Here is a 26,216-nt window from a genome sequence, read left to right on the forward strand (position 1 = left end):
CAACCAATTGCTTGCCATGAGGGAGATGCAAACCAACCACTTCACCATGCGATGCCATAGCATCTAGGCGAGATAACATAGGATGAGTGGCAATGGCAAAGAAAAGAGGGCTAAGAGGACAACCCTGCCGGAGAGAACGGGTGAGAGAAATACCATCCGAAAGTCCTCCATTGAGCATAATCCACGTGATAGAGCCAGAGCCAAGTAAATGCACCAAATTAGCCATTTTGGGACCAAAGCCCATGGCTGTCATTAATTAACTGAGAAAGGAAAGACCGGCTGACATGATCAAAAGCTTTTTCAAGATCCAGCTGCACCATCACAATCTCTTGCTTCTTTGCCTTGGCATAATCCACTCCAATTTGAACATTAAGAATATTATGCAAAATATTCCTGCCATGCACAAATCCATATTGATATGGATGAATAAGAGTAGGAAGCACCTTCTGCAAGCGATTGGCAAAAATCTTTGTAAAGATTTTATACATAAGTTTTCCTTGGGACCGCAGCCCTCTCTGCTACACAGAGCACACCAGCGTTTTATCTTCAGTTCATGGGGACAGCAGCCCTCTCTGCTACACAATGCACACCAGCGTTTTATCTTCAGTTCATGGGACAGCAGCCCTCTTTGCTACATAGAGTACATCATCATTTTTCTTCTACAATTTACCTTGGTACAACAGCCCACTCTCTGCTTCATAGAGTACATCATCGTTTTTCTTCTACAATTTACCTTGGGACCGCAGCCCACTCTTTGCTATAGTACATCATCTTTTTTCTTCTACTACAGTTTACCTCGGGACAACAGCCCTCTCTGCTCACCATCTCACATCATCCGGGACGGCAGCCCTCTCTGCTTATCTTCACCATTGACACCACTCGCAAATGGCAGCCCTCTCTGCTCCTCTGCACCACTCACGTCTTGCAGCACCCTTCTCACCGAAGCTTGCACCACTACAGCACTCAAGACCGCAGCCCTCTCTGCTCTTCATCACCCCTCAGGTACCACCACACCCTTGTCACCAGAGTCTGCATCACTTCACCTTCCGCTACACACTACAACCTCGGAGTGCCTCTGCATCCACCGACGCGAGCCTTCCACACCGACCACCTCACCGAGTGCCTTTACCTCACATCAACGTGAGCCTTCGTCACCGACTGTGCTTCAGCTCCGACATCGTCTTTGCTTCTACACTCGTCTTCTTCACAGAGTCTCCTCACATCAGAGGACCTCTAGTAAATATTTTCACTCATCTATTTCATGCTGTGTTGATTTGCTCTGATCTCTCGTACATCTGGTCCTTTCGTCCTTTTGCCCTGACATGGTATCAAAGCTATCGTGAGCAAAGGGATTGAAGACCTCAAGAGCACACAGCATGGATCGTCTACCCACATTCCCGGAAGACCAATGTTTCTCACCAAAAGTTGATTCTCCGAACTCTAATCTGGACCATACAAGGAATGGGACTTCTTACTCAAAGGAGAGCCCCGTTCAAGATCTTACTTTGCTATGTGAGATGTACTTCCGCCTCTAAAGGGGGTCCTTCGTCGACCACGAGATCTGGTTGTTCCTACTCTGAGTCTTTATAAGGATTGTCTCTTGGAACATTCAGGGTCTTGGAGGTTTTTTTCCGCGTCAACGGAAACAAATTGTAAAAACCCAGCTTCATTGTGCAGTCACAGGTGGACCTATGGATATATTGCTCTTGCAAGAGCATAAACTGGATGCTAGTCAGTGTGGGAGATCAGGCAAGCTTCTCTCGGGACACACCTTTTGGTCACCGGCTGTTGGTACCAAGGGTGGTGTTTGTATCTCTGTTTCAGCTTTGATCTTGCCTTGCATCATTGGACATGGTGTCATTTTGCCTGCGAGAGCGCAGTGGATCCTTCTTCTGCAGGGTACTACACGCATTGGTATTCTCAACCTCTATGCTCCTAACCATAGAGGTGAGAGGATTGCCTTTTGGAAATCTCTCACTACATTGATGCCTCTTGCCGACCATTGGATTATTGGTGGGGATTTTAACATGGTTGAGATGCCAACGAATAAAAGAGGTGGACATGAGGGCTTGGTGCATCCTCTTGAAAGAGTGTCTTGGGAGAGGTTTATACTCTCCATTCATGGTAGAGATTGTTGGCATGAGAATGACATTTTGAGGAGTCCAGCCACTCTTCTTTATTCATGGTCTAACAGGAGAAGAGATGTAGGATGTATCTATGCACGGTTAGACAGATTTTATGTGGATGATTGGATGCTTGACAGAGCTGGACATACTTTGATTGCTACAGGCACCTCCAAATCGGATCATTGCCCAGTGGTTTTATGTATTAGAGATCCGAATTGCCATGGATCAGCACCCCATGTACGCATCCCTGATCATTTGTTTTCAGATGCAGAGCTATCGTGTCGTATGCTTGATATTTGGAGATCTCATGACTTCTTACAGGCCTCTCAAAGCCTTGCCTCTGCTCTCTGTGATATTAGTGACTTTTATCACACATGTGCCCTGTCTAAGAGGCAAGAGGCCTTGGACTTAGAAAGGGCTGTAAGACGTAGAATGGCTGCCTTGCAGAAAGAGCACAAGAAACATCCTCGTGCTCAATGGGTTGCAGATTCTTTATGTACTGTTAGAGTTAAACTTCATCACTCTCTTGAGCAGCACGCGGAGTACCGTTTCCATGCCCAGGAATCCTTTTGGACACAGATGGGTGGCAGATGTAACAAACATTTCTTTGCTTCTCACGGCCCATCTCATGCCAAAGATAGTGTCAGGCAGTTGCAGGATTCACATGGCACTCTTCACTCAGATCCTCTTATGGTTAGACAGATTGCCACCGATTTCTATTGCCAGCTTCTTAGTGCTGAGCCGCATTCTGATTTGAGACAAAGGGCACAGAGGAAGGTTTTTGAATGCATTGCCACATTTGATCACTGAGGAGATGTGTGCCGCTCTGAATGCCCCTTTTTCTATGCAGGAGTTCCGTCATGCTCTTCATGACTTACCTCATGGTAAGTGCCCAGGGGAGGATGGCCTCTCCCCTGTTTTTTTCATTACTTTTTGGGATGAGATTGGGGCTGAGATCACATCGGCTTTGCAGGAGATGTGGGACACAGGTTCTATGCCTTCTTCTCTCACTGAGGGGCTTATTTATCTTATTCCTAAGAGCAAGGATAAGACATTGATTGGCCAGTGGAGACCTATCACCTTACTTGGGACTGCCTATAAGATTCTTGCCAAGGCAATGAGCATCACGTTGCGGCCAATTTTGCAAGATGTTAATCATGATATTCAGAATGGATTCTTTGCAGGATGTTAATCATGATACTCAAAATGGATTCTTACACGGCAGGAGCATCTTTGATAACATTCTCTCGTTTTCGGAGGCCATCGAATGGGCTAAAGCGAGCAATCAACCCTTAGCCATTCTGCTCTTGGATTTTGAGAAGGCCTATGATAGAGTGGATTGGGACTTCCTTGAGGGTACTCTTTGTAAAGCTTTTATAGCTTTATTAACATTATTAAGACTTAATTAATGAACATAAGACAAATACTGCAGGAAAGACTGAGTTTTGCATTGAGATAGGGGCCTTTCTTAAATAGAGGCCGAAAGGGTACAAGTGAAGAGACACATCCCTGGGAAGGGGTGTGGCTCTTGAATCAACGGTTATGTCCTTTGGACTTAGGGGTGTCTTTTAATGAATAGACATGTCCTTTGATAGTAATCCATGTGTAAGGGTGTGACCCTTCACAGGTGTCCTTTCAGTTAATAATAAGGGATTAAGGAGTAATTAAGGAGAGATTAAGAGAGTTAGTCACAATCGTGACATTCCCTTTCACTTAAAATGAGACTCCGGCTAAGAAGAGATGGTTGTCTTTGAAAGAATTCCCGAAGAAGTTCTGGATATTCCTGTAAGTCTTCATCACTTTGCCAAGTAGAGTTGGAATCATCAAGATCTCTCCATTTATCTTTCTGTCTGACATCAAGAATTGTCTCTGGCATTAAGAGTATGTGTTTATCTTCGATTTCTGGAACATAATCCAAAATATCTAAAATTGGAAAATCACCGTCCACAAACTTCTTGAGCCAAGATATATGGGAAGTTGGATGAATTCTACCCCAAGAAGGTGGTAACTCCAACTTATAACTGAGAGATGAGTTCTTCTTAGTAATACGAAAGGGTCCATAATATCTTGGGCGAAGCTTTGGGAAGACTGATTTCAATGTCTTGTATCGATGAGGGGCAATATATAATAATACCAAGTCTCCTTCTTGAAATTCAATGTGATGACGACGCTGATTAGCTGTGCGTTGATATTGCTCTTGGACACTGACCATCTTATCCTTAATCTGTAATAGAATATCTTGCATTTCTTGAATGAGGTGATCTGCTAAAGCCACTTTATGTTGAAGAACAAAGTTGGCAGAAATAAGGGGAGTATGGCCATAAGCTGCTTGAAAAGGTGTCATTCCAATAGCTGAATGATAAGAATTATTATAAGCAAATTCCACCAAAGGTAAATATTCTTCCCAAGTCTCCTTCTTGAAATTCAATGTGACGACGACGCTTATTAGCTGTGCGTTGATATTGCTCTTGGACGCTGACCATCTTATCCTTAATCTGTAATAGAATATCTTGCATTTGCTGAATGAGGTGGTCTGCTAAAGCCACTTTATGTTGAAGAACAAAGTTGGCAGAAATAAGGGGAGTATGGCCATAAGCTGCTTGAAAAGGTGCCATTCCAATAGCTGAATGATAAGAATTATTATAAGCAAATTCCACCAAAGGTAAATATTCTTTCCATGAAGCTAATTGAGACTGAACATAATGACGCAGCATTTCTTCTAGAATCTGATTAACTCGTTCCGTTTGTCCATCTGTCTGTGGATGATAAGCAAAGCTAAAGAGTAAATTTATACCAAGAGATTTGAATATCGAAGTCCAAAAATGTCCTGTAAACTTTGGATCTCGATCAGAAACTATAGATTTTGGCAATCCATGAAGTTTGAAGATATATTGTATGAACAGTACTGCAATATCTGAAGCCTGGGTCGCTTTCTTGCACGGAATGAAATGTGCCATTTTAGAAAATCTGTCAACCACCACAAGAATCTGTGTATTACCTTTAGAAGAACGTGGCAATGAAGTGATAAAATCCAAACTAATACTTTCCCAGCGTTCATTGGGAACTGGAAGTGGTTGAAGAAGACCAACTGGAACTTGTCTGCTAGCTTTCATACGTTGGCACCAGAGACATGCTGTAACAAACTTAATAATATCTTGCTTCATTTGAGGCCAATAGTATGTAGCTGTCAAAAGACGATATGTCTTGTTGATGCCTCGGTGCGCAGCATAAGTGACCTCGTGATGTTCTTTCACCAATACTCTTCGAACATGAGTATCATGAGGTACACAAATACGGTCCTGATAATATAATAAACCATCCACTATTGTATATGCTCCATAAATCTTCAAGTCGGAAGGCGTTGCATTCTGAGAATTGAGAATTCGAAATGCATTTCCAAAATCACGATCTTTTGAATAACGGTCCTTGAAACTTTGAGGTATATCCATTTCAACTGTAGAAATAGCCAAGACCGAAGCTGGCGGCATACGACTGAGGGCATCCGCAACCACATTGGTAAGACCAATAACATAGTCAATTGTCATATGAAAATTGGCTAAGAATTCGACCCAACGCGCTTGCCTAGCATTCATAACTGGCTGCGTGAAGATATATTTCAAAGAATGATGATCTGTTTTCACCACTGAATCCGCACCAAGGATATAATGTTTCCATGCACGATAGGCATGAACAATAGCCAAAAATTCCTTGTCATATACCGGGTATCTTCCTTGAATTGCAGAGTGCTTATGACTGTCAAACGCAATAGCACGTCCTTGTTGCATTAAGACGGCACCAGTGGCAATATCAGAAGCATCCGTGTAAACATCAAAGGGGAGAGTAGGGTCAGGAATAGCCATGACAGGAGTTGTCAAAGCTGTCTTTGAATTTTCAAAAGCTTGTATTGTGGGGAGCGGACTTTTGAAGTTCTGTGAGAGGAGCAGCTATTTCGGAAAATCGATGAACCTTTGTGTGATAGAAGTTGGCAAGTCCCAAAAAAGAACAAACATCATGGATGTTTGTGGGAGTTGGCCAATTAACAATAACCTGTATTTTCTTTGGATCCACGGAAATACCGTCTGCTGAAACATGTCCAAGGTACTCCAAGGATGTCTTGAAGAATTCACTTTTGCCTGGATTAATATAAAAAGCATTGTCAAGAAGCACCTGGAAAACGATCTTAAGATGTGCCTTGTGTTCTTCCATATTACGACTGAACACCAGGATGCCGTCAAGATAAATAATGACGAACTTGTCCAAAAAAGGACGAAAAAGATCATTCATCAGACTCATAAATGTTGCAGGGGCATTGGTTAACCCGAATGGCATGACCAGGTACTCGTAATGACCATATTTTGTGCGAAAAGCTGTCTTATATTCATCACCTTCGCGACTAATTTGATGAATATCCAAACTTAAGATCAATTTTGGGGAAGACCTTTGCATGGAGCAATTGATCAAACAATTCATCAATGGGCAGAACAGGATACTTATTCTTGATAGTCAACTTATTAAGGGCACGATAGTTGATGCAAAGGCGCATAGACTTATCCTTCTTTTTCACCAAAAGTACTGGAGCTCCAAAAGGGCTTTTGCTTGGTCGAATATGTCCTTTCTCCAAAAGTTCAGTAAGTTGTCGCTATATCTCCTGAGATTCCGTAAAAGAAACTCGATATGGAGCACGAGTAGGTGGAGCACTGCCAGGAAGGATATCAATAGCATGGTCGACTGGTCGTCGAGGTGGGAGAACCGAAGGAAGCTCCCGAGGAAAAAGATCCAAGTATGGAGCAAAGAAAGGTTGCCTGAGGTACATCACCTTTGTATCTATGTCCTCGGGAGGATCATTGGCTGAATAGACCATTAAAAGTGGTGAGGAACAACCACTCTTGTGGACCCACCGTTTCACTTGAAGAGCTGAAAGGGTTGGTGTAGAAGGTTGGTCTCTGATTCCTTCGAGTGCCACAAGCATATCATTTTGAGCAAATTGTATAGAATGGTTCCGGAAACTGATCAAGGGATCATATTGATACAACCATTCTTGACCAAGGATCATATCATAATGTGCCAAATTCATGATTTGGAAATCCAATTTGTCGCGATAGTGCTGAATTCGAAAGGAGAGGTGTTTGGCAATGGTGTTACACGAGGATGTGGAACCATCGGCAAGCTCTACTTCATAAACAACAATACTTGGAGAAGTCCAAATCTTCAATCTCTGAGTCAAGGTGGTTTCCACAAAGTTACGAGAACGCCCACTGTCAATGAGCACCTGAATAGGGTGACTTGAAATAGAGCCTTGCAGAACCAAAACCTGAGTAGACCGCTAGGGCAACGGTGAAAAGGCAGCTTCTGCTGTAGCAGTAGCGGTAATCACTAAAGCATGTGCAATAGCATGGTGATTAACTGCACGCTTTCCTTTGTCAGCAACTAGGGGTTTCTCCTCAGAAGTGGAGGGTTCAGCATTAGAATTCTGTCGATGGGTTGGTCTTTTGGGGCACTCAAACCAACAATGAGGTCCATTACAAATTGTGCACAATCCTGTCTTTTGTTGATCTCGTCCAGAAGGAACAGTAGAAGGACGAGGATTGCGCGATTGGTCACGTCTTTGGTCCCGTCCACCATCCAAACTGCGTGGTTGGAAGGATTGAGAACGTCGGAACCGAAAAGAGAACGATCCTTTTGATCGGCGAGGGTGTTGAGAATTATTCCATTGGAGATTAGGCCGAGAGGTAGAAGTGCTAGATGACTCTCTACGACTATCTCGGCTCATACAAGATCCATTGGCTTTCTGAAAGTCATTAGCTCAACCGGAAGAGGCCCAATTTCGAGAATTAATGTCTGCAACGCACTCGGCGTATCGTATGGCATCGGCAAGATTGACAGGGTTATATTTCTGAACATCGGCACGTAGTGTGGGGTTAAGCCCTTCAATGAAGGCATGAAGTTCGTCTGCTGGGGACAAAGAGTCAATCTCTAGTATCAAGTTGGTGAACTGTGAGATACAAGAGGCCAAGGAACCAGTTTGGTCCAAATGGCGTAAGTGAGTACATGCTTGGAAATCCGCATTGGCAGGTATGAACTGCTTACGGAGGATCCGCTCAAATTTTTCCCACGTTGTAACTGTTTTTCCGACGTGTTGTCATCATTGCCACCACAATAAAGCAGTGTCTTTGAGGAGGGATACCGCAAAAATCACCTTTTTGGAATCAGAAAGGGTCATGGTTTCAAAGTATAACCGCAGTTTGTAGAGCCATTGGTCTAAGATGCGCTTATTGCGCTGACCACCATAAGAGTCAGGGGGTTTAATTTCCAATTTCTTTGTTTTACTGGCTTGTAAAAGACGATAAAGAGTTTTAAGGTCGTCGCCTTCTACCTTGGAAAAGGAATGACATCTGCGTCTGTTGGTACTGTTGTTGAAATATCTGCTTCTGGTAGTACGAAACTTGTGTAGGAGTGGCGATCCGTGTGGAGCTACTAGATCTGAGAAGCCAAGGATGCCATAGACTCCTGGAGTTGCTGTTGAAGTTGCTACAAAGCTAGCTGCCATTCCGGAGGGGCTGGTATGTCAACAGGTTCTTCCATGAGAGACGATGTTGATGTAGAGGCTTCAGGGTGATGAGGCTCTGGGGGTTTTTGCTGTTGTTGACGCCGCTGGGCTCTAGTAAGAACCATCGGCTGGAGGGTGCGGCATCTGGAAATCCTGAGAGGGGAGGCTACGTACTGGTGAAGCGGCTGTAGACCATCCAGTATAGTAAGGGCAATCCTCTGGGACTGGGCTCGCACGAGAGTCGGCTACTGGAGAAGAAGGTATAGGGGTAGGAGCAGCTACTGGTGTAAAGGGTGTATACTCCGGTGTAGAGGGGCGCATCGTGAATGAAGATGGATTAACGTCCTCAGACTAGGTGCAATATTCATGAAAAATGATGCTACACTCGAGGAGGATAGCGCCCAGATAAGGATGACGCCTAAGTATAAAACAATAATGATCCAGATCCTGTGCAGAAGTACGAACACGGATCACCCACACGTCGAATTCTCGGAGGTGAGAAGTTGGTGTGGCTATTTGAATGCGGTAATGAATGGGCTGGGAAATGGGGGGCACACTCACTCCTAGAACAGGGGCTGAGACTGGTGGAGAAACACGGGTAGGAGAGGGCACTATGGACTGAGAGAATATATTCTGTAAATAACTGAAATCATAGGTTTCCACTGCCATAAGCCGTCGGAGAAGAGGGTAATGTGTGTCCACGTGATCTGAGAGGTGCTTTTGAACCCGTAAAAAGGGATATTGGCCCCGGAGGAGTGGAGAGCCCGCAAAAGAATGAAATGGCAGGTTTCTGATATGTTAATACTCCACATTATGTGAGATGTTTATACCCAAGAAAATGGGAAAATCACACCTGAAGGAGGTTGCCATAATTAAGAGTGTTGCTGGAGAAGAAGCACCAAGGATAGTAGCCGTCAATTCAACAGAAAGCACCAACTACAAATGGCTGGTCCAATCACAGGCGTAGACAGCAGGATGCCAACAATGAGGAGAGGTACGGGTGCTGAATTCGTGGAGGAGGAGGACGGCTGCACACTGGCGCGAGGAAAACCGTATGCAGGAAGGTGGCGGGTGCATGCCGAAACTGCTCAAGCAAGGTGGCGCCGTTTCGTAGGGGCCCGTAAGGTGAGTTTGTGGTTTTTTTTTAAAAATGTGTTTGTACACGTGGCATTAAAGCCTTAGAGTCATAACCTTTGGTTGAGGTTATGAGGGGTGTTCGTCGTTTAGAAAATAATAATAATAACAATAAAAATCAACGAATCGTCATGCGCTCTCCGCCGGCAGCCAATTGGGAAGCTTCCACGAAGGGGTGCGACTGCTCTTGGGAGGGGTGCCGGTTCATGAAGGGGTAAGCCTCCTGGATAGGTAAGCCTCCTGATTGAAGGCTTTTTTTTTGCCTCCTTTATGCAAGAGTGTCCTACATATGGCTGGCCCGAACTTAATCAGCAAAAATTGGGAGTTGGGGGCTGAATTTGATGGGGCATTCTCTCTTGCTCTTCCATTCAACACTTGCTACACCCAATTTTAAGGTTTGGGCGGGCTAATCTTAGGGTTAGGGTTAGGACTGATTTTAGGGTTAGGGTTAGGGTTTGGGTTTGGGCATAACACAGGGCAGAAAAAAGTTTGCTTTGATACCACTGTAAAGCTTTTATAGCTTTATTAACATGATTAAGACTTAATTAATGAACATAAGACAAATACTGCAAGAAAGACTGAGTTTTGCATTGAGACAGGGGCCTTTTTTAAATAGAGGCCGAAAGGGTACAAGTGAAGAGACACATCCCTAGGAAGAGGTGTGGCTCTTGAATCAAGGGTTATGTCCTTTGGACTTAGGGGTGCGTCTTTTAATGAATAGACATGTCCTTTGATAGTGACCCATGTGTAAGGGTGTGACCCTTCACAAGTGTCCTTTCAGTTAATAAGGGATTAAGGAGTAATTAAGGAGAGATTAAGAGAGTTAGTCACAATCGTGACACTCTTAGTCATATGGGCTTCTCTCAGAGATGGATCAAGGGAGTTTCATGCATGTATCGTGATGCCCACAGTGGAGTTCTTGCTTGCGATGATAGAGGAGAGCGGTTTCAGATTTCTAGCTAAGTCCCTTTATTATATATCATAGTTGCAGAGGCCATGAGCATCTTCCTCTGCTCCACTGCTGGTATTTCAGGATTGAGGTTGCCTCTTCGTAGTCAAGAGGAGTTGGTTGACTCTGAGTTAGCTGATGACACAGCCCTGTTTTTGGAGGCTTCACATATATGCTTATGTTCCTTCCGGGTAGCACTAGAGGAGTTCTGTTTGACAGCAGGGGCACTCATTAATTGGCACAAATCTATTGGTTTTTGGGTTAGTGATTCACCGAGAATTGATTGGGGTGCAGAGCTTGGTTTTACTTGGATCAGCAGAGGATGCACTGCTAGATATTTGGGATACCAAGTTCGGATCAATTTGCTCCGGTACTTATGAGTATCCGGAAGAAGCTCCTCCATTGGAGCTCCAGGAGATTAGATTTAGCCTCCAGAGCTTTGGTGGCTAATCGGGTTTTGCTTGCCTCACCTTGGTTTATTGCCTCTTGTTGGTGCTTCTCTCGTGCGTGCATTGGCCAATTGCGGAGATTGATCCGCAATTTTCTTTGGTCAGGCTTGGATGGCACACCACACACTCGTGCCAGGGTAGCTTGGCTCACAGTTATTCAGTCCAAAAGAGAGGGGGGCTTGAATATTATCGATCCGGATGTTCAGTGCAAGGCATTGCTTTGCAAACTTGTGGTCAGAGGTTTCCTACCAGGCACTGAGCTTTGGAAGGATTTTTTCTTGTCTCAGATTTCCAGATGTACACCCAGGGTCGGGAGAGACTGGATGCCCAGCACACGTTTTTTGTTCACAGAGGCTGATATTAGGGCACCATCTTTCCCTCTTATTGTAACCATTGTCAGAGCATGGAGAAGCATGAGATATTTGTTGCGACAAAGGCTTCCTAGGTCTTTGGACGAGGCTGACCGACAACCTATTATGTGGAACGAGTTCATTAGGGATGAGGCTGGTCGGCCACTTGGTGCATCTTGTTATATGCAATGGTCAGGATGGGAGAGATGCGCACACACAGTTCTTGCTTGGAAGACCTTTAAGAGTCTTCCGGAGGATCGGAGAGTTGCATCCACTCAGCATCTTAGGGGCTCTCGCATTCGTATTGATCAGATTGATGCAGCTATTCCGCATGAGTGGCTTTCTAGGATCTTTCACGGAGACTATCATCCGAGTTGGCTCGGAGTTTTTTCGAGGATAGGCATACCTCTGCAGGTCATTGCTCTCCCGGGCCAAGAGGATACAGATTGCCTCATTTATTCTATCATGCCTAGTGGGAGATTGAGGAGATGTAGTATGGAGGAGATCATCCCAAATACTAGGCTTAGTCCAGTGAGGATTGTTGGTCGCTCGGGGAAGCACTGGTTCATTGACCCTTCTCCTCAGATAGTGACTCATGGCTCTTGGTGTTTGTGGCTATATGGTGGTAGTCCTATCAGATATCTTCAGTGGGATCCAGGAGAGTGGGAGTGGATTGATGCCTTCGATCCTTTGAAAAGCCTTCCTTTTTTCAGTTTCATTGTTCAGAATGCCAGGCTTCTCTCACTTGACAGATGCATAGGATCCCTACTCTCAAGCCTCATTGGGAGAGCTATGATATTTCTCCAGTGACACAGTGCAGATATTGGCATAGACTTTGGCACTCATACAAAAGGAGCCAGATCTCTCATTTCTTTTGGTTATTCTTACATGGTGGTCTCCCCACCAATCAATGGAGATCAGTTTTCGGTGTAGCACCTTCCTGTCCTAGATGTGCGGCAAATTCTGAGTCCATACAACATTGTCTATGGGGATGTAGCATTGCACAGCACATTTGGGGTCCTGTAGCCCAACTTATGGGCAAATTGAGTGGCCGAGCCATGCATGTGACTTGGGGGGCAGTTGCTTGGCTCTCCTAGTCCGGTCCACAGCTTTTTTATGAGGGCAGTGGTACAGATTTTGCTTTTTTCATTCGTAGAGGTATTGCCCAGCATGGTTTATTGCAAGATGTTCCTCACTCTGATTATACACCTCCTACACAGAGGATTGACACCAGTTGGGAGATTATTGCCAGTATTACAGCATGGCAGATCTGGGGTCTTCAAGGAAGTGGCCAGCCATGGAGGGAACCACCTTCCCCAGCTGTTCTCTTCACCTGTTTTGAGGGCTCTGAGCATGTACAGCTGGTCCCACCTCCATTTTTAAAGCAATCAACCCCCAAGTGATGTAACCAAGTAGGCTGGTCTTCAAAATGAATCAAAGAGGAATCCTCCACTATATTTGTTACACCTTTGGGCAATCCCAAAGGCAATGTCACTAGTCTTATGGAGAACGACAGTTGCAGGAAGTGGGGCAGTCTACAATGGCTCAACGCATGCCCACTGAAAGGCTCCTCTGGGCTAGTAACCAGTGGAAGAGGGTAATCTTCGAGGCCGGAAGCTTTTTTTTTCCTTGGGATAAAAGATCCTTCCATTAGTTAAAAATTAAGCAGCCAAAGGCTAGATGTAATTTACGAGGATGGCACAAGCCTTGCCCTTCAACTTACACATTTTTGGATGTCAGCCACTCCCAGCTCCTCGGTCCCAGTGCCTCCCCGAGCGCAAAGGCCCATGCGAGTCCGTGATGTCAGATGGGAGCTCATCAACAGCATCGCCGCCAAGCACATATGGCAAGCCAGATGCAATGAGACTATTCATAGTTCCCTCACTGTGCGGGCAGAGTCTGTTGGCTCCATTTGGATGGACCTCATTAACACCCTTCAAGGATGCTGATAGGGTCTCGCCAGCAGAGACTTGGACTGGATGCAGTAGCATAGAGCCGCCTTCTTGCGCACTTCAAGCCTGGGCGCCTTTTCCACCCTCGGGGACTCCAGACTTGTTTGGAAGTTAGTGTGGCTTTTCCCTTCCCTTCTCCCAATGTAGCCTCGCCAATCAGAGAAAGACCCTCATGCTCCTATGGGGGTCTTTTCTTCTCCTCAGTTGAGCGTTGAGCGCTAATTTCTTTTACCACCAAAGCTTGTGGGCAAGCTTAAAATTATAATTATAATTATATATATATATTACCACCAAAGCTTGTGGGCAAGCTTAAAATTATAATTATAATTATATATATATATATAATTATATATTTCTATTTCCTTCCACCATTCAGCTCCAATTTGACTAAATTGTTTGTTTTCTCCTCTGCTGCGTGGGTTTTTAGAGAAGATAAGCATGTTGTTTATTTTATTTTCTTTTTTTAATTTTAATTTTCCTACCTCAAGGCCTTAAGTTGAGCCTTAATTAAAGCTTAATTATATGAATATATATATATATGTATTCACCTCCCTTTTGCGTAAGTGGCAGATTCTAAGGGTTTTTAGCCTTGTTTAAAGGCTTAATAATCAAGCTATATAAGCCTTGTTAAAAGTTAAATAATCAAGCCTTTATATATATATATATATATATATATATATATATATATCCTCAATCGTAGGCCGATGACGGTGGTTGCACAAATATGGAGGGGTGCAGTTTTTAAAATTAAAGGTAAATGTTTAGGAGGACGGGATCCCACCTTGCTCTAGGGGGTGGGTGAAGGAAGGTTGGCAGGGGGAGGTGGAGGAGCAGTTGAGGAAGAGAGGAGATATATCTTGTGGTCCTCTGGTCTAGACGGGGGGGAGTTGGGGACACACCATCGAAGAAGGCGTGCATCAACCCCCCATTCTCCCCCCCCCCCCCCCCCCCCCCCCCCCCCGGGTTGTGTCCCCTCCAAAATTGTACTCTGGTTTTCTCACCTGGCACGAGTGTAGCTCGCTCCTCTTATGAGGGTTTTTGTATTCATTGGTCAAAAGTTTTCTTTCTAAAATTTTTTCCCTTTTTTTTGGGGGGGGGGGGGGGGGGGGGGGGCTGTTTAAGTTTGTAACATTATGGAGAATTATATCTACTCACCAACCACATTTCAGCAATGAAATCAAACTCAAAAATTGTCATCTTCTTGGTCATTGAGGCCTGCATCTGCATTTTCCTTGGTTGTCAGTAATATGCCCCCCTACCCTAGCCCTGTGACACATCATGCGTGCTAATTGTTTGGAGGTTTTGAGGCAAGCATACAGTTGTATGTGGGCATGTAGGGCCTAGGCAAAGGGGCAGCCCTTTAGGCCACCCTATAAGGCCTTAAGGGCCTTGCATCCAGATGATCAGGCAAGGCAGCAAACCCTTCATCAGGCTCCCACGTCCCGGTGTGCTGCCCCCCAAAAATACCGGCTGGGGGGAGATGACTATGAGAAGGTGCAACTCTAGCCTATATATGGCTCTTTGACTTTCCCATGTTTCCGCATATAGGATAATCCAACACACCTTCCATCCATTTCATGCTCGAATTAAGCCATAAAACTTGTGCCAGTTGATATGTGTGCCAGAGGCAAGGTAGAACTCTTCAATCCCCGAGGAAAAATACTGGAGATTCCCTTCTGAACTAGAAAGGTAAGTGGCAGTATCATCTGCAAACTCAGCATCCAAAAGCTCCTCAGGGTGCAAGCCCTAGAGTCTTATGTCCTGCGAATGCAAGAAGTTACTCATGGCCTCTACGATGAAGAGGAAAAGGAAAGGGGATAGCATGCAGCCTTAATGCATCGCAGGGGAGATAGAGTAGCACTTGCCTCTTGAATACGGACCTAGTAGTGGGCTCATGAGTACAGAGCCGAGACCCACTGAATCCAAACTTGAAACTTTGAAACGTTCGATGAAAAAAAAACCCGCCATTTTAAAAAAGTTTAGGACAGACAAGTGCCTAGAAAAAGAATACCTCAAGGCCAATGTTAAGGCAAATTTCAGTCAATTCTTGAAAGCCACATCAGTTTTTTTATTCTCTAACTGGTCCTTCTTTGCATGAAAGCTCACTCTTCAATGTAAAGTGGGGTGGGGCCTGAATGGGTTTTTTATACTACTTTCCAGCCTAAATTGCTTTTGGCGGTCATCATGCTTCTAGCCTCCCTATCCTAAATCTCAGCAGAGGAGAAACCCCCTCAATGTGAATCCCTTAGGCATCCATGGCAGCATAAAAGCCGCAAGTACAATGGCACCTAATTACAATGCAGGAATGTCACCCGTCCTTCTATTCACTGTTCTTTCACTAGTCTGTAATGAGGAACCACAGTTGAGCTGTTAGATCCAACAAAAGCACACAGCAAAAGGGTACCAATGGTAAGAGCTAGCCCGATCAGATACGAAGCTATGCACGTCACAAAATATGTTTTGTCCGGTCTTCGATTCGGAGTTTCTTTAGCAAGCTCTTCTACGATAAGATTTGGCCTGAAATCCTTTGAACGTGATCGATCAAACCGCAACATAAGGGCAATAAGCAGACCAGGAGCTGCTACATCACCTAGACCCAGTACAGAGTACATATTGGCGGCATTTTCCTGCGAGTATTTGTGAAATTCTTTTAGTTTTCAGAGACTTCGCAATATCTGCGCGTATTAGGAAATATAAATGTTTTTGTTTTTTAATTGCAGAAAATGAAACCATGTTTGAAAAAGCATTCTAACATTCCAACTGGGGAAGATTAACTTCATTGGGCCTTCCAAAGCTGTTGAAGTCGCTACCTGCAGCAAATCCAAGTATTAAACACACTAGGTAGCTGGCCCATCCAAGTGTCAGAGAATCCAATGGAAGGGTGGGGCAATACATCAATCTTTCCTTCCAAAGCCCCTTTTGACAGATCCAGTAGGAAGTCTTTGCATGCAAATCTACACCATACCTACCGTAACCATGACATTGTCTCCGAATACATGAGGCGATCCAAAGACCCAGAAGACATCATACAAAAGCAGCCCACCAAGCATTGCAGCTGCTGTCACAAAACTGACAATAGACATGTACAAGCCATCAGAATTTTACTCTGCAAACAGTTACACATATACATCAAAGCAAACCATCTGTACATTAACATCCACATCTTTACAGAAACAGGGCCATGTAATGGCTTGACATTCATATTACAATATCTGCCAGAAAAAGCAAGGGACTGCATGTGCCCTCAATAGTTTCTTCAAATCTAATATTCCAAAACCACCCTGTTCCCAGCTTTCAAAAGAGAGGAGCCCATCAAAATTTATTGGAGCTCCACAAACTCCTTGAAGTCGCAAGAATTGTAATGAAGTACCATCAAAGGTCTGAAAAGTAAGCATCTTCGAAGACGCTCCACCCTCCTATTTTAAGATAAGCAAGAGGGGATGTCACATGTATAATTGCATGTGCCAAGAAAACTAAGGATATGTACAGGGTAGCATATGGCAGTTAAGGTTGGCAGACCTTTGTGATCGTGATCAAAGACTCATAATGAGTGTAGGTTAGGTTTGCACACACTAAGTAGATGTACGTGCACCATCAATGATGGGTTACAATCAAACAGAAGTAACAAACGGAATGGCACTTATAAGAACGGAGATGTGATGATGCTTTCACATATGATCAGCCATCTATGCAGCACAAGATTGTGCTAGCAGAGTTTGGAGCAGCCAGTGATGACATGAAAGAGGGCAGCTATGATCAAAGGCCCGAGTCTCGATGCAACATCATCAGGAGGGATATGAGAAATCGTGGTACTTTCAAGTGGCCTTAGGTCATAGATGCCCTCCATCATGCCATCACTTACATTCATCATGTATACACACTTGGTAGTGATCATCTCCCAAGATGACCCTAGAGTCGTCTATGCAGTTACATCAGGAGGGATATGAGAAATTGTGGTACTCTCAAGTGGTTGATTGGTGTGATAGACATGGCCTCCATATGGACCACCTCCCTCCCTTCTAGTACACCTAGATTCTCCGTTTTTAAATCTTTTACAGCAAAAAATCAATCGTCTTATTTGACCTAATCTGTTAATGAAGCTCGAGATCTCATCAATATAAAGGCCAGAAAGAGTGGACGATATAGGGAAGCCCTATTTCACCACAATAGTACTAGAGATCTCATGTGACATCGCTCTCACCCATGATCCCATCCTATGACTAACTCATAAAGAGCGATGATGCTCAGGATCATGTCGGATGGAGCCCCGATGCCCTATAGGTTCTGGAGTAGTCGAGCTTGGGAAACACTATCAAAATCTTTGCGGAAGTCAACAAAGCAACAATAGATCCTCTGATGGCATGCTTTGCCCTCCTTGATAATGGCTCGAAGGGTGAGGTGAAGATGTAGTCAAGGCTAGAGTAGCTCCTCCGGAAGCCTGCCTGTTCTGGGGCCCTACATACCTGTCTCTCTGCAGAGGAATTGTGTAAGCCCAACGGAGCGTGCAGTGACAGGTTCAACCACATGTACAAGATATATATATATAGAGAGAGAGAGAGAGAAATGGGAATAGGGGTATCACAGAGTACACCATGTTGAGCGGGGAACAAGCCCGGCCCCCTTTTCAGGGAATTTATTTCAAGAACAATCCACAGGCTTTCCCAAGCCAGGACCAATACAACAAATGAATACAATATCAAACAAGAGTGCCGATGTCGAGGTCAAGCTGAAGTCGGTGTCGAGGCACAAGATAATCTGATGCCGAGCTTACCACTAGGAAGACCCACGAGTCTTACAACAGGCTAGTACCAATATCCAACATCTCAATCAAATCTGATGCTCCCAAATACCCACAAGGATCTCTACACCCAATCCGGACAAAGGAAATCCCAAGAGACACACAGCGGGACGGCGACGGAGCTTTGAGGGTGGCGGCGCTTTGAGGTGGAACAGTCGGTGCTGGTGGAGGCGCAGGCGGCGGTTCTCTTGATGGCAGCGCAGGCGGCACTAGAGGCTCTGCGCAAAGGTGGCAGGCGGCGCTTGTACTGGCGCTGCTGGCATTGCTAGTGTTGCTAGCTAGCTGGCTCTGGCGGTGATTGGAGGCAGCAGCAAAGGCGGCTACATATGGCACAGTGGCGGTGCAGCCATGCACAACAGAGCGAGCAGGAGCAGGAGCAGGAGCACAAGCAGGAGCGGCAGGTGGCAGATATGGCAGAGCAGGGTAGAGCAACGGCGGAGATGGGCGCTACAGAGGTGGTTGCTGGCAGAGATGGAGGACCAGGGTTATACTTGGGTGGCGAAGATAAAGATGATAATGATGACAATGATGATGAACTTCCAAGATAACTCTCCACCAAGTTCTTCTAAATTCCTCCAAGAGAGTACAAGCCTCTTTATATACTAGATGGGAGCTCCTTGCCTTGCTTTTGCTTTGCCTCTTTGCTTTTGTTTTATTTTCTTGCTTTTGCTTTTGCTTTTCTTTATTAAATATCATTAACAATAGCCAAAGTTCTTGATTTGTGCTTTTACAACTTTAGGGCCTTGCTTTTTGGCCCTAGAGCTGCTTTTTGAAAAAGCAACTTTTAGTTTTTTGATCTAGTTCAATGTCCTCTTTCCAATGGTGCCCTCAACTTTTGGTCAACATGTGAGGGCAAAAGGACGAAAGGACCAGATGTACGAGAGATCGGATCAAAACAACACAGCATGAAAATATGTGAGTGAGTCTATATATAATGGTGAGTGAACATATGTACAAGAGTCCTCTAATGTGAGGTGACTGAGTAGAAAGACCAGTAAAGAAGCAGAGATGATGTCAGAGCTGAAGCAAGGTCAGTGACGAAGGCTCGCGTCGATGTGAGGCAAAGCACTCCGAGAGGTGGTCGATGTCAAAGGCTCCCGTCGGTGGATGCAGAGGCACTTCGAGGTGGTAGTGGCAGTGGAAGATGAGGTGATCCAAGCTTTGGTGACAAGGGTGCTGCTGTACCTGAGGTGGTAGATGAAGAGCAGAGAGGATTGCTGTCCCGAGTGGTGGTGGTGGTGCAAGCTCTGTTTACAAGCGTGCAGCAAGACCTGAAGGGTGCTGCGTACCTGAGGGGTGCAAGCTCTGGTGACAAGGGTGTTGCATACCTGAGGGGTGGTGAGGAGCAGAGAGGGCTGCCATCCCGAGTGGTGCAAGCTCTGGTGACACGGGTGCTGCGTACTTGAGGTGGTGTAAGCCCTGAGGTAAGCACTAATGATAGGCTGATGTAAACACTGATTTAAGCCCTCATGTAAGCGCTGATGATAGGCTGATGTAAACCCTGATGTAAAAGCGCTGAATGTAGCAGATGATGTAAAACGCTGATGATGTGATGATGAAGTGCTGATGTAAGCGCTGATGTAGCAAAGAGGGCTGCTGTCCCACGGTGTGGCCTATAGCAGAGAGTGGGCTGCTGTCCTGTCATGTGGCCAGATGGGGAAACGCTGAGGTGATGTCCTGTCAGGTGAAGATGATGAAGCTATGTGGTGTAGAGCCCGGTTGATGCAGCAGCAGCAGCATATGAAGTGGTACCGGATATGATCAATGATATGGTACACTGAGGTGAATGATGCGGCAAAGCTATATATACTAAGGGGGAGTGCTGGTCTGCTAGCCTAAAGGTTGTCAGCCAGCAGCAAAGACAAAAATCCCCAAAAAAAACCAAAAATACCCCAAACAGCCAAAAAGGGGACCATGAGAGAAGATGATGGATGCCAGGATTCCCGCACCGACAGACTAGCAAAAGGAATGTATCCCCCTCTGGAACAAAATCTCATAAAGTCAGAGAGGGCGATTGTGATGGCAAAGGTGGTGAAGATGAGTGGATGTACATGGGTTGATCGTCTCCCAAAGTAAGATCTTGAACGGGGCTCTCAACTAAGTAAGAAGTTCCATTCCCTATGTAGTCCAAATCAAAGTTTGGAGAAACAACATCTAGTGAGAAGAGTTGGTCCTCTGGGAGTGCAGGTAGACGATCCATGCTGTGTGCTCTCAAGGTCTTCAATCCCTTTGCTCACGATAGCTCTGATACCATGTGAGGGCAAAAGGACGAAAGGACCAGATGTATGAGAGATCAAAGCAAAACAACACAGCATGAAATATGTGAGTGAGTCTATATATAATGGTAAGTGAACATATGTACAAGAGTCCTCTGATGTGAGGTGACTTTGAATAGAAAGACCAGTGCAGAAGCAGAGATGATTTCGGAGCTGAAGCACGATCGGTGACAAAGGCTCGCATCGATGTGAGGCAAAGCACTCCAAGAGGTGATCGGTGTGGAAGGCTCCCATCGGTGGATGCAAAGGCACTCCGAGGTGGTAGTGGCAGCGGAAGATGAGGTGATGCAGGCTCTGGTGACAAGGGTGCTGCCGTACCTGAGGTGGTGGATGAGGAGCAGAGAAGTCTGCCGTTCTGAGTGGTGGTGGTGGTGCAAGCTTTGATGACAAGGGTGCTACAAGACCTGAAGGGTGCAGGCTTTGATCAGAAGGGTGTTTCGTACCTGAGGGGTGCAAGCTCTGGTGGCAAGGGTGCTTCATACCTGAGGGGTGGTGAGGAGTAGAGAGGGTTGCCATCCCGAGCGGTGCAAGCTCTAGTGACATGGGTGTTGCCTACCTCAGGTGGTAAGGAGCAGAGAGGGCTGCTGTCCCGAGTGGTGCAAGCTCTGGTGACACAGGTGCTGCATACCTGAAGTGGGCTGCCATCCTGATGGTGAAGATAAGCAGAGAGCGGGCTGCTGTCCCAATGGTGTGATGTAGCAGAGAGCGGGCTGCTGTCCCGATGGTGAGAGCTGATGAAAAACGCTGAAGTGCTTTATGTATAGCAGAGATGGCTGATGTCCCATGAGCTGTGGAGAAAACGCTGATATGCTGATGTAAGCGCTGATGTAAACGCTCTTGACGTAAGCGCTGATGATAAGCTGATGTAAGCGCTGATGTAAACCCTGATGTAAGTGCTGAATGTAGCTGATGTAAAACACTGACGATGTGATGATGAAGTGCTGATGTAGCGCAGAGGGCTGCTGTCCCACAGTGTGGCCTGTAGCAGAGAGTGGGCTGCTGTCACGTGATGTGATCAGATGAGAAAACGCTGACGTGCTGTCCTATCAGGCCAAGATGATGAAGCTATGTGGTGTAGAACCCGGCTGAAGCAGCAGCAGTAGCATATGAAGTGGTACTGGAATGATCAATGATATGGTACACTTAGGTGAATGATGAGGCAAAGCTATATGTACTAAGGCAGTGTGTTGGTCGGCCAGCCTAAAGGCTCTCAGCCAACAGCCTAAGACAAAAATCCCCAAATAAAACCAAAAATACCCCAAAAAAAATCCCTTTTTAGGGCTGGGAAAAATATTGTTTTCACACACAACATAGTTTGACTTTTTGCTTTTTTCCCGCTTTTTGACCAAGAATGGTGCTTTTTCTTGTGCCAACCTAAGGATCCCTATTCCCGTGTGTCCATCAACCAGTCCAAGTGTTTAGGCATGAGTTCCATCATGTGAAAAGAGCTTGGAGGACCAAATAGTTACATTCCCTCTCTTATATCATAGTTGTCCTCAACTGTGAGGTAGAAATATTCTATATGGTCGTGGTACTAGCCCCATCTGGTGCTCTTGTGCATCTAGTCTTTCCTCATATATGTGGTGCGTTTTGCTCCTCTGGCAACATCTTTATGCCTTTCTTTGACCAATGTGCTTGTTCTTGATGGTACATGTTCTTCATAGCTTGTCACATGTGTTAGATATAATAAATGCATACTCACTTGCTGCAAAAACTAGACACAAGCTAGTCAACAAACAAGTATGCATCATTCGAGTCTACTCGGTATTCCAGGTATTGTCCAAGTAGTTTGGAGCCCAGTGGACTATCACATGCCATAAATCCAAGCATTGTCCACACATCAAAAACTGCACACAAAGTCAAAGAATTCCAAACATACATTAGTATGCAATGCACATGTAAATTTGTAATGATCCTCCTGTTCATGGATTGTCCTGTCTGGTTTCATTGTAACCGTGCTGAGCCATCTGGTTCCCAAGGGAAACTGCTCAGACTATCCTCGAGGCCATCTAGTCACTAGGACCACCCGAGAAGTCTTCCATAGTCATCTCGACCATTTGGTCGCATTGACCGCCTGACTATGAGATCCAATACAATCATCTGGGCCATCTAGTCACAATGACCGCCCGACGGCGAAATCCAATACAGTCATTTGGGCCATCTAGTCGCAATGACTGCCTGATTGTGAAATCCAAAATATCTGCATCGTTGCCATTCAATGGGTCTTCTAGCATTGTTGCCTCCCATATACAAATTTGGCTCCTTGGGCTTTCCGGCATCATTGCCACCCAAACTAGAGCATATCCAATCTAGACCATTACATAACACTAGTTCTGTAATTGGACACTAAAGTGTCTTGAAAAGTTAGCATTTTTCTTGAATTTTTGTGGGCAATCTATCAAGAGTTTTGAAATGCTTAACATCCACAGATGTTCCTCAAGACCCAAAAAAATCCTTGAGATTTTTTAAATTGCACTTTTCTTAGCTTTTGCAAGGCAATATTTTAATTTTCTTAGACACATGCTGATAAAACGCATGATTTTTGCTGTTTTCAAAATAGTAGTAATTTGGACATAACTTTTAGAAGGGACATAGTTTGATCATGAAACTTGGCTTGATGGAAAGCCCATGATGTAAACTAAATCTTGGAATCATCAAACGACAATTATTGGATAAATTTTTGACTCGCTAATATTGAAATGACGTTTTTTATACAGGTGGAGCATGAATTCTTCTCCTTCCATATGCAAGCTAATAATGTAAAACTTGAGATGCACCCATGTTATATAGGGTAAATACTACTTTGTTTTGAATTTTCCAAAACTTTAGAGCCACTTTTTGGGCCTCTTCTCATACATGGTCTTTTGCGCAACCTGTTTTTAATACATAAAATGTCTAATTATGAGCCTAATTTTGATTTTCATCAAAGGGGAAAGCTGTGTAAGTGCATTATTTGTTGTAACTATAGGTTTAGACTACTTGTGCAAGCATAGTTATGATTAGTTTTTGATAAAAGATGATCAAATTTTGCATTTTTATTTTTTACAGTTTTTTTAGAACTAGGCGATAAGAACCTACTTAAGTGGAGGCTAAGTTAGTGTCATACACATCAAATTATGGCTTATTTATCTCATCTCAAGCATGAAAATCAATAATCAACATTCTCATTGATAGGGCTACATTATTTTTTAGTGGCGTGATTGAGTTTTGATAATACGCGTTACTTTTGCTGATTTTATGCAACTTTTTTGGAAAAAATTCTAGGAAAGGAAAATGATTTTTTTGGTGAACTTCTACCTCCCCGCCTGATGTATGCTATCAAAATATCTTGGGAAAAATGCTATTGATATCATTAGATTTTTTTTTTTGAGAGAATGATGCTTGCATATTTGGAAAAATCCTGAAAAATGTTCATTTTCAAGACATGCTACTTTGTTGCTTATGTACTTCCAAATGAAAAGGCATTTTATATGTTTAGCATTTTTTACATAAGCATAGGGTTATGTTCTACATGCCCAATGAAGCATTTTGGTTTTTAAAGCCTACATTAGGAGTTTGATTTTTTTCGCAACCCCCCAAAAAAGGACACTCAAGTGTCCTGTTTTGGTACCAAACTAGTGATAAGCAAGATAATGATCAATTTCATTTTAGTATAAATATATACAATGAAGAGAGCTAGAGGTACAATCTCTCCCTCTTAAATATGTCTTGATCATGAGACGTTTCAAGCATGTACTTCAAATACATCTGGACCAACTACTTCCTCAAAAGCTTGAAGAATATCTGGGTAGTCCTTGAAGTACTCTTCAGGCATCCATTTCGCATCCATAGGCGAGTAGTTCTTAAACTTCAAGAGATATTTTCTGACCACTGCCTTTCCTCTTTTTCTGACGGAATGGAAGACAATCTGTTCCGACTGTAAGATTTCTTCTTGTTCTTCCACTTCTGGTGGATCCTCCATTACAAGCTCCTCTTGGAGAAGTCCTGTATATGGTTTCAATAAATTGACATGAAAGGCATTATGTACCCTCTAATGATCTGGAAGGTCGAATCAATAACATACATCGTTAATCTTCTTGGTAACCTGAAAAGGTCCATAATATATATACCTAGATGAATCTAGGAACATGCCCAAATTCACCTTTTAGGAACGTGCATGTTATATACTCATGGTAGTCAACCCACAAGACTATATAACTATCAACTCCATTATGCATAGTATGGACTAGATACTATGACATCCCAATTTCCCACTAACGTCATCAGTGCCCAATAGTGGGTGTAGAACTCTGTATTAAGATATGCTCTCACACATGCACCCCACACACACACACACACACACACACACACACACACACACACACATAAGAGCATATATTCACACAAAGCCCTTCGTACTGAGTTTCTGTCAAACCTCTGGAGATGCAAGGCAGACTCAGCCATAATGAAGCCTAGCACTAAGGGAAGTAGCAAATAGAAAGAAAGCCTAGCTTGGGTTCTTTGTGCTCCTTAGCTTTAGACTTTCTAAGTCTTGCTTTTTTCAAATCACAATAAGACCCAATCTCCTTCTTCAAAAACGACCTTCCTTCTGTGCTTATCTGCAACTTTCTTTTATTTGGCTTGAGATGTCTCCATAGCCTTCCAAACCTCTGTTAATGCCGTATCCAAATCTCGAACAAACTCATCCGCCACAATGCACATGGAAGATCTCTTCTTTGGTCTTTAGAATAGGCAACAACAATGGTTTGCCATAAATAATCTCAAAAGGAGCTTTACCTGTTGAAGAGTGAACAATGTTGTTGTAGGCAAACTCAACCAATGGCAAGTACTTCTCCCATTGATCCTTTGCTTCGAGAGCATAACACTTCAGCATATCCAAAATAGTGAGGTTTGCAATCTCACTTTGTCCATCTGTTTGAGGATGATAAGCCGAAGAGAAATTCAGCTTTGTCCCCATGTTGTCAAAAAGTGTTCTCCAAAAGAAACTGGTAGTCCGAGAATCTCTATCCCCTACAATGGATTTGGGTAATCCATGATGCTTGAAAATCTGCTGAATAAACAATCTCACCATATGATATGTGCGGATGGTATTCTTCACTGGAATGAAGTGGGCTTACTTGCTGAACCTATCAATAATAGTCCATATTCCATCATTCCCAAATCCTGACTTTGGCAACCCAAAGATGAAGTCCATAGCAATTGAAACCGGCCTTCACATACTTGACGGGCGGTGATAAACAAACACTCGCACACAAAACACTTCAACACCTTTGAGGACCTGGAAAAGGAAAACAAACAGGGGGAGCTAGAGTGCTCCTGCAAATAGTACACGGACGCCGATTGGCCTCAAAACACTGTGGCGCCCCTTGCGGTATTTCTTTAATTGATTAAAAGAGAGCTTTGATTACAATAAGGCTGGAAACTCAGCCGTCAAAGTAGAACCCCTGAAGCCTACAAAGACCCTGCATCATGGCTTCTTGTCCACTCGGCATCCACAAACGAAAGACTCTCTCACATGAGTCCTGCATACAGAAGCTTTCTCCCACGATCAGGGTTGCCACAACTACCCATAGTCTCTCACCCTATGAGCGGTACACATCCCGATACTTCCAGTGCTCCTGTCTCACAGCAAAGA

At 44.3% G+C, this 26,216-nt stretch overlaps 1 protein-coding gene across 5 annotated transcripts in view; it reads right to left on the reverse strand.

Annotated features, from left to right (window-relative positions):
* Nucleotides 1-26,216, reverse strand: part of LOC147623585 (signal peptide peptidase 2-like) — a 110,903-nt gene that overhangs the window by 10,799 nt on the left and 73,888 nt on the right. For 3 of the 5 annotated variants that reach the window (XM_086820161.1, XM_086820164.1, XM_086820166.1), the window contains 3 exons: nucleotides 16,473-16,576; nucleotides 16,261-16,313; nucleotides 15,912-16,134 (listed from right to left, as the gene is read on the reverse strand). In XM_086820161.1, the coding sequence (XP_086676287.1) occupies nucleotides 15,912-16,134; nucleotides 16,261-16,313; nucleotides 16,473-16,576 (380 nt within the window). The remainder of the gene's footprint in view (nucleotides 1-15,911; nucleotides 16,135-16,260; nucleotides 16,314-16,472; nucleotides 16,577-26,216) is intronic. The other 2 variants (XM_086820162.1, XM_086820163.1) reach the window with 2 other exon arrangements.

Source organism: Cibotium barometz, chromosome 26, assembly GCF_041138505.1.
Source record: "Cibotium barometz isolate CiBa-2024 chromosome 26, ASM4113850v1, whole genome shotgun sequence".
Lineage (NCBI taxonomy): Eukaryota > Viridiplantae > Streptophyta > Polypodiopsida > Cyatheales > Cibotiaceae > Cibotium > Cibotium barometz.